Genomic DNA, 12,644 nt, shown 5'->3' on the forward strand with positions numbered 1-12,644 from the left:
GAAGAAACCACATGATCTAGGAAACCAAATCCACTCCAGAGGTATGTTAGTGATTGAGTTGCAGCCCTATAGCCTGCATCCATCTTGGGGAGGATTACATATTCTCTAACTTAATTCCATAGTTCCTTCTGCAGGGCTTGATTCTGTAAGTGCAGGGCACTCTGACCTTGATCCAAAAAAGCTCTTTAAGCATGTGTTTAGCTTTAAGCATATGAGTAATCTTACTGACAACACTGGTGCCATGTCTACCATATGGGTGCCACAGCGGCACAGTTACAGCACCATCGTTATGGACCTGTAGCGCTGGACCGGAGAAGATTCCTTCAGCAACAGAAGGGGTTTTTCCATCACTGTAGAGCTCCACCTCATCGAGCGATGGTAGCTAGACTGACGGAACATTCTTCCATTGATCTAGCTGCATCTACACAGGGGGTTGAGTTGACACAGGTACAGTGCTCAGGCTTAGGAGGATTTGTATACTTAAAGTTAAACATGTATTTAATATACTACATATTGTGCATTATATGTAATTTGAAAACATGCTATTGTAAGGAAAATGAAACAAAATGCAGCTGTTCTTTTATTTTACCACTTACCTAAAGAATTTTTTTTTATCAAGGCAAAAATCTTACATTGTAACATCACAGAAAAAAACAAAACAAAAAGGGCAGAAAGTAGTTTACCATGTGTAACTCTGTATAAGAGTAATGTAAACAATAATCACCATCTTCTGTTCATTTAAAGCTCTGTTTAGAGTTTAGTCTTCATTTACAATACAACAAAGTATAAATACATTATTTTTCAGGACTGATTTGTTTCTTCTGATGAAAGTAGATTATCTAGTGCCCCAGCCTCTGCAAAGGGGAAAAAGAAAAACACAGTCATGATTTTTAGCAACAAATAGTTAAGTGCAAAGTTTAGTATTAACAATTAATTCCTAAAAATCAACCTTATGATCGCTAAACTTTCTTACTTTGCTTCCCTTTGACCATAGATGAGGCAATAGGCTCATACTTTTCATGGCTCATTTCTAGGCTATTTAATGTTTCTTCTGAATATTAATAAGTCATAACTTCCTGTTATAATTTACAGTATTTAAAAAAACCTTCTACATCGACCTTGATGTTTTGATTCATATCACTGAATATCAGTATCATAAGATTTAATATTGTTTGATTAAGTTTGATCCTGCAACTGGCTCAGGCTGGGCAGACCCCTGCTGTGGTGACAACGCAGGAAAGGAAACAGAACACCAGGTCTGTGGTAGCCGAAAAGCCCCTCTACCTCCAGGAACTTTTCCTGGGGCTTTTATTCTTTACACTTCCCTGCTTACAACGCTTCTCATTGGTACAAATCTTGCGCATAAAAAAGCCAGGCAGTATACATGCACATAAGATAACGAACCCATCTCTTGAGCGCGTGAATGCCAGCTGCGAGGGAACAATCAAATCAGCCAAATAAGTTTCCCAAACATAGGCGCTAGAACAAGGTCACTCCTGCCTCATTGCCAAGGGAACAGTTTGCCGTTCTTCAAGGCTTGTGATTAGGGAGGAACACATTCCTACACCCTGCACCGAGCCAGTTTCAGCATTGGGGCCTAAAAGGCCAACTGTGATAGTGACCTCCAAGAAATCACTTGTGAGGGAGTTGTTATAAATATGCCCCTTCTCTTTAAGATGGAAGTATATGAATTATCTGAATAATCATTATTGTTAAAAACATTTCTCTATAAAATGGATTATTTTGAGAAAGAAAATGCATAAATCAATATATTTACTGTAATAAACTGACATTTGACTAGATGTGTAAAAAGCATTTATATTACATTATTATTATTGGACTGAATTTTTTTTTAAATCAGATATTGATTTGGAGTACATATTCATGTCAAGCTCTCGCTGGTAGCCATTGTTAGCTAAAAATGTAGCATCACTCGCTAACATTCTGTGTTTTGTAGCTTTGGAGTACCAGTTCTGCATCACCGAAAAGCAATTGTCCACGATCCAGTGGATTTGGTTTTTGTGTAGTCTCAAGGTTGATGGTAACAGTAAGGAGGAGCACGTAACTGTGCGGTCCAAAGAGCAGACCAGGTAATTGTTACTCAAAAAGTCACAGTTCAGCCCCTGGTTGACACTTGCTCCATGGGGAAAGTAATTGGTATCAGCTCTTTACTAGGTGCACATTACTTCTCTCTCCAGGCTGGCTCAGTTTGCGGAGGTCAGGGCTCAGCCTATTCCCCAGCCCTGCCCAGTCATTCCTGCTCAGGAGGCTGCTCTGACCCCCACACTGGGACATAGCTTACACAGGGGAGACAGAAATGTCTCTATTGCACTGGTATAGAAACACCAGCTGACCAATATTAAATCAGGATCTCCTTGGACTTTCTTTTAGCACTAAGAGACTGAGGGCCAATAACCCTCCTCTGAATGGGAACTCTAACTCATCTGCAGTAAGCATATGAGTGGTCTTATTGACAACACTGGGGTCATGTCTACCCTATGTAGGGTGACCAGATCAGGATCAATACCCCTGATCATGGATGTCCCAAGAGACACCCTCCCTGAGCCATTTATGCTTTCAAGCTGTTCATGCGGTGACTGTTGTTCCCAACTTGTGGGTGGATTCACCAATACTGACTTTCCACTCCCTCACTTGGAAATAGCCCATGTATGGATAAGTAGAGTCCTCAAACAATAGTTATTTCAAGTGACTACCCTGTAAATGTGGATTTGGACAGACGCTCATTGTTCAGTTAACAGGGAGAAACAGCACTGAAAGATTGGGAGAATAAAGATTTTTAGAGCATTGTATGAATGTTTGAAAATGTTATTTTAGATCCATGTAATCTATCAGATGAGTAAAAATGTTGAATGGAAAAATACGCGTACTCCCCACAGAGACTAAGTAAACATGCTCTGCAGGAATTAGGAAGAGAAGTGGAACCACCCTCTCCCAGCCCAGAGCACAGAACAGCTGCATAATTACTACTAAGCCTCCAGAGACCAGACTCACCTTCCAAACAGATCCATTGATTTTAATGGGCTACCCTCTGAAAGTTACTTCTCAAAATGAGGATAGCAGATTTGGGCCCCAGTTTTGCATATTAGACATTTCTGTAAAAATGTCAATTGTTTTTCAAAAAGGAGGGTTTTTTGTGCAGTTAATCCACATTAATGTTTTTATTATATAGCAAAACCAGGGTTATCGGGAAAACTCTGTTATCCCAAACATGGTCATGTCCTACCACGACCTCTTAGAGATTTTGGGGAAACTGAAGGTATTTTCAAGCTTTGATTGTATTAACTTATTCAACATGCTCCATGAGATTCAGGTAAGCCAGGATGTGCTGTTTTTGAAAAATGCTTGAGAATGGCACAAAATCTTAGGTTTGCTTTTGGACTGAGGCTGGACAGTTGAAGTATTCTGAATCCCTGGAAGTGACAGTATTGCTCAAAGATCCTTAACTATACCATTCAAACAAATACAGTCTCTATAGACTGTGCAATGTAGTCTGAAGTTGTATTTTAGTATTTACAGTAGTTAACACTGGTTGTATTTTAGTATTTACAGTAGTCTTAGCAGAGGATTTTTCTGAACCAAGACAGATCATTTTAGAAAATGATGCCAAAACTGTCCAGAGTTTTATTTATAAAATTCATAAAATCTTGAAGTTAACAGACTTGAAAAGATATTCACAGTAAAGTGAAATTAATAAAAACACAAATGTCTCATTCCAGTGCATTAATTAAAACAAAAACACAGCACCTGTAATTTTATCTAACAATAAATTCATTGCTCTGAAAGTATCTATAATTCATTATATTCAAAGGTAGGGATTTATAGAGAAGGCATGTGACAAAATTGGTGACTTTTGAATGAAAGATTCATAATGCTTGCAATTAGGAAGATTAAAGGCATGTACTGTGTTATTTTTTTTCTCCGAATGCAAATCACTTTCTAAATATTTTGAATGTAGCAGAGTTGAAAGGAGCAATTCTATATTGGCTGAAAATTTGAAAAAGGTATATTTAAATAAATTAATTTACTTTGCCTGAAATTTTCAGAAAAACTCATGAAGATCTTCAGAATTATAATAGAGGTCTAGTAACCACTCAGGTTTTCTGTTTGCTTGATGCTATAATAAAGTCATAGTCCTTAGTTAGGCATCCTCAGAGGTCTCAGTCCTACAGGTCCTATATAGACAGTTCTCCAGTATTTCACAGGGAGTTTTGCCTCTGTTTGAATGCTGTTGCCACACAGGTGAGTGATGTCACAATTTCAGGGATATGACTTCACCACAGTGTCCAAATGGAAGGAAAATTTATTTCCTTTGTCACTGTCTTACACAAATGTAAAACTTGATAATGATAAACTTTGGAACATATCCTTTTATTCAGTCTTTTAAGTAAGAGTAAAAATATTGACCCTATTAAATATAGTTCAAACAGTTTTGGCAGTTGTCATTTTGGTAGTACCTACAGGCTCCAAGCAGGATCAGGACCCTTCTGTGCTAGGCACTGTACACATGTATAATGAAAAGATGGTTCCTGCACCAAGGAGCTTACAATCAACATCTCAATCCTGCAACCACTTAGTCAGATACTTAGTGTCATGCACTTCTGTGACACTACTTGTATGTTGAATTTTAAGCATCTTCATAAGTGTTTTGTGGGAGCAGGCTCTTAGTAGTTTCTTCCAGATTTCAATCCATTATTTGTTAATATGGATATTCAGCGATATTGTTTCAGCACATTATGTTCTAGGAGTTATGTCAAACATAATCAAGCCCATTCTCCAGTGATGCTCAACAAAGTCGCACAATTTAAATATGAATCTACAATTATATATTCAATCCCAGTCCTGCAGCTCTTATTCAAGAGTTTTGTCCAAGTAAGGATTACAGAATCAGATCCTCAGTGACTGAAATAAAACTGTACTTTTAAATGATTGAGACCTTTACTAACCTTTAAGATGCAAGTAAGTCAAAAATTCAATTACTGTGCGTACAACATTGTCGTCAACCACTGGTCTCCCAAGATTACCTAGAAAACATTTATTGGATATTTAATGTATAGATAGTATGAATATTTGTTGATACATTCACTATTGTGACTAAAGTTGTAAGAGTTCAGAAAAATCCGTGAAGCTACACTTCATTTTAAAAGTTCAGTGGAAAAACTGAGAGCCAGATTCTCTCCTGCACTGAAATACATTTGGTGCAAGAATGGGGTGACATCAGGGAGCTTGTTACACTCCCTGATTCTGGAGCTTCTGTACTAATGTAAGTTAAAGCAGCCTTCAGGTTATTTGGTTTACAGTGCTTGTAAGGTCCTCCAGGGCTGTCTGTGGAACTTGTAAATTCTGAAACCCCAGTCAGTGAGTTTATATCTGAAGAGACCTCAGAGACTCAGGATTTCCGGAGAAAATAGGTCCAAATGTATTCACCCATTTTTATTGAAAAATAGTCCACTGCATTCGTTCCCCTTGAACATGTAAACAATTACCATTTTAAGACAATTTTATAAGAAGCCACTACATTCCGCAAGTGAAAAATATGTTTTTCAAAATACCTAATTCAATGCCAGTGAAACTTAAAAAATGTCTCCATTGAATAGGGTCTGCATGAGAAATTTCAGGTGCAAAGGAGATTCAGAGTTGATGGAAGGAGTGTGCTTAAATGAAGTTTATAAGAAACTAAGTTACAATCTTTAGGTTCCATCCTGCAAAGTGCTGAGCACTATCAACTTGGGGTGACTTTATTGGGAAGCCACATCTGCAGTTCCACAATGTATAGTTTCCAGATCACGTATTTTACAAAGGAACTGTCTACACATCCACAGTTGGAAAATATAGTGAGTCAGTGAGAAGTGTTACTAGATCAGAGTGCACTAACTGTCCCTTTCATCAATATTTCAGAGTAGCAAAATATATTATATTATAACGAACTAATGGTCTTCAACAGAATTGTACAACTTATGGGAGATGATTCAATGTTCTCCTACTAATGAGTAATAAGCAAAGAACATTACCTGAATTTTGGACCTTTGTTGACTATCAGATGTGTCTCTATTGTACTGTCAGGGTTTGAGTTAGATTGTAAGTTCCTTGGAGCAGGACTCAGTCTTCCCCTGTTAGTACAATGCTGAGCACAGGAACAACTATCAGCCTTCTAGGGATTGGAGTAAGAAATGGATCTCATTTGAGGTTTCCTAACAGAGGACTAGCTCATGTCTTTTGATCCATACATAGGGCTCTTGCCATGTGTGGATCACTCCCTCACAATACAGAAAAGAGCCACAACAGCTCCCAAGGCATCTTCTGGACCCCATAAAGAGCTATCTGTGTGTCTGGAGAGCTGTGCAGATTAGAAGAAATCAAGCAGTGGGTTGAACAGGCAAAGAATGGGTAGGTCAAGAGAAAGTCCTGAAGAGGGGACCTATAGGTTATACTTAAAAATTCACTCACGCACCTGACTCTGTCATGGGGAATCCCCTCCTTTAAGGGAGGCCTCAACTGTGCTACCAAGTAGCAGGGCTAGAGATTCTGAAGCAGCACAGAGCCTCCATATGTATGGCCAGAAAGGAGAGGGTGGTGTATCCTGCTCTCCCAATGGAAGACGTCAGAGGAAATGCTGATGGGAATTTCACAGCATTTGCTGCCTTAACATGGTGTTGCCTGGTAGGTGTGATCTAGATATGAAACTGCAATTCTCTAAAGCAAAAGCTTCCCGCTGCTAAGCTGTATTCTGTTTAATTATGATCGATCAAGCGAGAGTTGGTTGATATATCAATGTTTAGAAATGGTGTGTTCCTGTTAATAGCCTCCAGCTGAGTACCTGCTTTAACTCATTGACTCGATCACATCACCTTTTATATATATATTTACTATTACAAATTGATATTGGAAACTCTATACACAGTGTTTAAAATAAAACATCCCAATAAATGGCAACTAAAAAAAAAAAAAGTTTGCCTCTGTAGATGCTCCCCAGCTGCCTCTAGCATCATTCACCCTTTGTCTAGGAATGCAATCGGAGTATTTTTTTAGTTCAACAAATAAGTTTCAGATATACCAAGAAAAGGAAATGGCTTTTGTATTGGTCTAAATATTTGCTTAGAGAAAATAAGGTATTTTGAACAAAGTAACATTTTTGCATACCAATACGTAGGAATTAGATTAACCATAAAATGAAATGCTTTAGGGTGTACATTTAGGCAAGAATATACACAGCAACCCTTTTTGAATTTTGAACCATTACGATCAGCATAGAGTAGAAATTTTACAATACAAACAAGGGTTATAAAACCAGGGACGATATACTGTAAGGTTCTGATCCTGAGAAGTACAGAGCACTCAACTCCCATTGAGCTCAGAGTTGTGAATGCTCAGCACCTCTCAGGATTAAGGGACTGTTCCAAAACCCATTGCATTACATGGAAAGACTCCTACTGACTTCATTAAGCTTTGGATCAGGCCCTAAGTCTTCTAATTGAAACAATTTATCTTGTTTAATTATGGAAAAATTATACAATTATACCTGAGATGGGGTTCTTATGAGAAATCCATTTATCAAAAACCAGCTCCATACAGCATTATCAACAACAGCTTTCAGTTCTCTGTTGATGTGATAAAAGGTGTCTCTTGTTTCTATAACTTTCCCGAATATATGATCTCCCTAATATCGTCCCTTACTGATCACACTCCTGGACTAATCAGTTAGGACTTGAAAGCTTTGTTTTGAAGATATATAAAGAAAAAGGTAGGTTTTATAGTCAAATATGTTAATTTGGATAAAATGAAGGAAACTCAAAAGCTTTTGTCCTGCCAGTCAATGTATGACTCTGCATTTTAAACTATTACAAGGCAGAATACACATAATTCAGGTCAGATCTACAAACTCTGGCATCTGTGAGCCAAATTTTGCTTTCCTTTCTCATATGAATACTCTCATTGACTTCAATGGGACTACTCATGTATGTTAAGTACATTGTCCTGCCTACAAGCAAGCTTAAGCTTCCATTTAGGGGGACAATAACTCAAACGTAGTAAATAAAATGCTATATACAGAAGCATAAATTCTTGGCTTTCATAATTTCATTACCTATTTTTATATCCTCTTCAGGCTGTATCTCACGTTTACCAGCTAGGCCATGTTTGTCAATAAAAGATCTGTGATTATCTACTGCATCTGTTAAATAAATTAGAGATGAAGAGTTAATTTCATTTACAGTCTCCAGGTTGATTTTGATGGATTTTATTGAGCTAGCTCAAAAAGATTTAAAAGAGACTCTCTTTATAGCCTTCTTTTCATTTGTGCCCGAGAACATGATGGGATTGTTGATGGAATGATGTACAATTAGTGAATCAAAGGAATCATTCTTAAGCTTATTAAAGAAGGCATTTTTTAATTTTTAATTACATTTAATTTTAATTAAAATTTTTAATTTTGTGTATTTAGTTTATATCCATTAAGGGCCCATTCCTATATTGCTTGCACTCCCAAACTCTTCCTGAATTCAGTGGGAGTTTTGGGTGTACAGGGAATGCAGAGTTGGACAATTCATGTGTAATTTAGGAATGTGGTTTTGCTACTCTTTCCTCTTAAAAAAAAAAAAGTTGCCAAGTAAACTGCAGTTAGTTTACATGAATAACCTCCAAAAACTATCTTACATTCCCCAGGTGCCTCTTCTCTCCCCTTTGCAATGGGCATTTCCTGTATCAGTAAAAGCTGATCAATACGACCTGCAACAGAGGATGATGCCTATTATCCAGTCTTAGAGAAATGGCACTCAGCAAATATATGCCCCCATTACAGAATGGCATGTCTGTCTGTCTTTCAACACAGTCTATTCTGGCATTGCTGCTTTAAGGCAAATATACTTACAGACATTTACAGAATCAATAAATACATCAAAGGTGCATACATTTGTATCCCAAGGTCAGTTACAAAAGTGAATAATAAAGGAAAAAAGACAGTTATGATCCTTATATGGACAGCAGTATTAATTATCTGTAATGTTTATCATATACTATAGAGGGTGAAATTAGGCAACCCCCAGTAATATTTAACATAAAAAGTAGTAAAGGGTAGGTATAGATGTCTGTATGTTTTATGCCTCTCAGCATCTTGAAAACCTTGGGTAAAAATAAATGACAATTATTAAATCAGATACAAATAGTTTTAAAGGAAGGCTTTTTAGCCAATTGGGACACCTTCACTTTTCATCTCCATACTTTTTTGGAAACTTGAATTTTACCTTTTCAGCCTCTCAGACACTGGTGTTTGTTTTTAATTACAAAATGGAATTAAATATTTTCCTCTTGTAAATTACTGATATTTATTTACAATCTCAGAGAGTTTGTTTTGTCCAAGAATAGTATCAGAAGATTATGCGTCTGGGCATTTTTATGTAGATTTAGGGTGAAATCTTGGCCCCACTGAGTTCAGTGGCAAAACTGCCACTGATTTCAATGGGGCCCAATTTCACCCATAGTATTTCCCCCTTGATTGACCTCCAAAATTCCATAAAATGTTATAACTACTTTGCAAGGCAAATGCCCTTAGAGTCTATACAATTAATCATCATTATTATTGTATAATTGGAGGTAAAGCTACTATTTTAGAGTAACAAGATGTTTGCCACCTAAGAATTACAACACATTAGCACTCTAAGAATACCCAAATGTGTAATTCCATATAATTTAGTGCCTTTACATGGCATTGCTTTTGAAGAGGAAGTTTAAATTCTATTTGTTTCTATCCCAGGCTTCAAATGTGTAACTAACTGAAGGTTCTCTGAAATAACACTCTTTAGTTTTACATAAGAAGGTTTAAACAAAAATTACTTTAATAGCCCGATTAATGGGTAGAACACTCATGACCGACAATAGGCATCAAGTGACCATTTTTAATAGAATTTTAAAATATAGAAAATTAAATATTTGACTTACGTGGCCCAAGTAGGTAACCAGCACTATTCAAAGTCCAGCCCCTTTTTTCTTTTGCCTTACAGAGGGAAAAGTGCAGGTAGTTTATTTATTGCATGATTTACATAATACTTTCTGAAAAAAAGAAACATGAATCTGGAAGGTTGGTTTGTGCAAACAGATTCATTAGGGTTCCTAATGAGCTGATATTTTTTTATTCATAAAAAAAAAAAATTCAGTCTGGGTGAAACCCTGGCCTCACTGAAGTCAATGGGAGTTTTGCCATTGATTTCAGCATGACCAGGATTTTTACCCTATATAGACAAAAGTGCAAATCACACAATGCATTATAAATTTTAAACCTTACAAGTTATAATAAATGTGATCTGCTCCCAATCTGCTTTACTGAAAAGTATATATATTTCCCTGTAGATACTGGTTTGGATTTACACAATTTGTCGTGTCTCAGCTGTTTATATTTTGTAAGCTTCATGTAAAACAAAAGAATTCCTTGTTTTTTTCCTAAGTAAGATGGCCATTCATTGAACTTTACAATATAAAACTAATAACCCTTGTTTTGTTTACTTTGTAGCACATTTGTCATAAGTAGATGAGTTTTAAAATGTCCAATATTCCCAATTGTTCATCCACCATCCAAAATATTTTCGGGCACTTGCTTTGTTTTGCTCAGCCCTATATCTAACCAGGTGCCTGTCAGTTTACTGGTACTTGTCAGCTGAGACACTGAGCATGTCTAATGGATAGAGCCCCTGTAAATGAAATTTATACTTACTGATAAAACGAGTCCAAAGGTCTCTGAGAGGGTGGCGCAAAAGATCAAAGATAGAAACAGGAGACTAGTCCACCTCTGCATCTGAAAGGAGACCACAAACGCTCGGGTTAGTTGCTTTGCCTTCCAGTTTGGGATCCCAGGTATGGGGGTTTAAATCGACTTAGGTTCCCGCAGGAACCTGATGCCTTAAGAAACATCGAGACAGGAGGAACTTATGAGAAGGAAGGTTGTGTATCCGGGGGTGAGTCCTGTGCATCTGAAAGTTCAGGAAGGAACGGCAGAGAATGTCAAATCCTAAGGAAGCAGGAACACCCCCAAAGTCGGAGACGGGGATGGAACCTGACCGCAGTGGGGCACGGAGATCAGCCTTTACAATACCTGCCCCCTTTGCCACTTCTACACACAAGTCATTGCAGTCACTAATATGGGGTGTCAGAAGGGAAGGCGTCCAGGGTCTAAGATTTAATGTACCTGAAAGTTAAATACCTCCCAGAAGGCAAAGAGGCTAAAAATAAGGGGAAAGTACCTTGAGTTGGGGTGTGCTACTCTGTTCTTCACTGCGCGGGTTCAGTCCTGGCTGGCAGTGGGGCAGGGAGCTGTCTGCAGGCTGCTCTGGGGAATGGATGGTCACAGCTGGGACTCCTCACTGCATGGCTCTGGTGCGCTCACTGAGTAGGGGATGCAATGGAGTGGGGGGGATGCAGTGCCTGTAAGCCCAAGACCGCTCCCCCTCTGCTATTTATGGGTTGCAGCACAACTTTGCAGGCGCGGCTCTCTCCCAGGGGAGAATCGAGAGCCGCCCACATTGCTGGGTCATTTCCCCTCGCCAAGTCACTGCATTAGGAAGGGCAAAAATTACAGCAATTCAATTAGAGGCATTTGGAAGCAAGATGTGGGCTGCACATAGATAACAGCCTGGCCAATTACCTTTCATTACGGCTGAGTTGGACCCTGGCCAGCAGTGAAAAGAGCTCTGTTCTACTAGACAGCCTGGCCTGCCTTCTATCTTTCTCTGAAACTTCAGAAGTTCTTTGTTGTTGTTTGAGAATAAGGAAGGGTAAATTGAACACAGCTCCCTCTTTGGAGAATCAGGTACAGAAGCAGAGCTAAATGGAAAAGGCTCTGTATTATGCTGGCTAATAAGCCTCGTATCCTTGTCAATTACAGTATTTGTTATTACATTCAAGAACACAGAGTCCCCCCTCCCCACCTTTCTCGCGGAGCCCCATGAATCTCTCTTCAGTCCAGACAGACACTATCGGTTTCCTTTAAAATTCCTTTGAATCAGTCTGTTTACTCTAGCATCAGAGCAAAAGGAACTGGAGGAAAACTGAGTTATTTTACTTACTTAAAACTTCAAAGTGTTAAAGGGGGAGCCCTTTAGAAATATATTCTGTTTATTTCTTGTCTGGACTACAGCTTGGTGACATTTTGCATCTAAAATGTAAGCATTCTTTTTCTCGAGTTTTTGTGAAAAAGTAACACAAACTCACCCCACTACCTTTATACTCCACATGTTCACTTTTGGACATTTTAGCTCTACTGGTTTTTCTTATCTTAAATATAGTTATAGTCAGTAAAGTGATGATAAAAATAACACAAAGGGGATTCCAAATTTTGTTTCCCTCAATGATTGCCAGATCAAATGTGCTCAGTTTAAAAGGCATAAACTGAGTTTTCTAACTAGTGGTCCTGCAAACTCCTTTTGAGAACTGAAAACTACATTGAGAGCTTTCTACCTTACCACAAATTTGCTGGTAATTTAATTTTATTGTACAAGATAAACTAGACACTACCTCACTCTTCTACAGCTCCTAGGGTATGCTGTGCCATAGGAATAAACATGTGGAAGGAAGGGGTTTTTGAACAGTGTGAGATACAGTATCCCTCATAGGTTTAAAGGCAGGTAGTGTTTTTACTAGAG

The 12,644-nt window shown here is 38.1% G+C and overlaps 1 protein-coding gene across 2 annotated transcripts; it reads right to left on the minus strand.

Annotated features, from left to right (window-relative positions):
- Positions 1-552: 552 nt before the first annotated feature.
- Positions 553-11,551, minus strand: LOC122174547 (galanin peptides-like). Of its 2 annotated transcripts, XM_065594746.1 has the most exons (7): positions 11,247-11,551; positions 10,721-10,801; positions 9,952-10,006; positions 8,671-8,742; positions 8,102-8,188; positions 4,965-5,042; positions 553-854 (listed from the first exon to the last, which is right to left on the minus strand). In XM_065594746.1, exons 2-7 carry the CDS (start codon positions 10,799-10,801, stop codon positions 802-804), a joined length of 426 nt encoding a protein of 141 aa, XP_065450818.1. In that variant the 5' UTR covers positions 11,247-11,551; the 3' UTR covers positions 553-801. The 2 variants fall into 2 exon arrangements, with proteins under 2 accessions (XP_065450818.1, XP_065450819.1); XM_065594747.1 differs by lacking the exon at positions 8,671-8,742 and having other exon boundaries at positions 11,247-11,539.
- Between the last annotated feature and the right edge of the window lie 1,093 nt (positions 11,552-12,644).

Source organism: Chrysemys picta, chromosome 4 (genome assembly GCF_011386835.1).
Source record: "Chrysemys picta bellii isolate R12L10 chromosome 4, ASM1138683v2, whole genome shotgun sequence".
Taxonomy (NCBI): domain Eukaryota; kingdom Metazoa; phylum Chordata; order Testudines; family Emydidae; genus Chrysemys; species Chrysemys picta.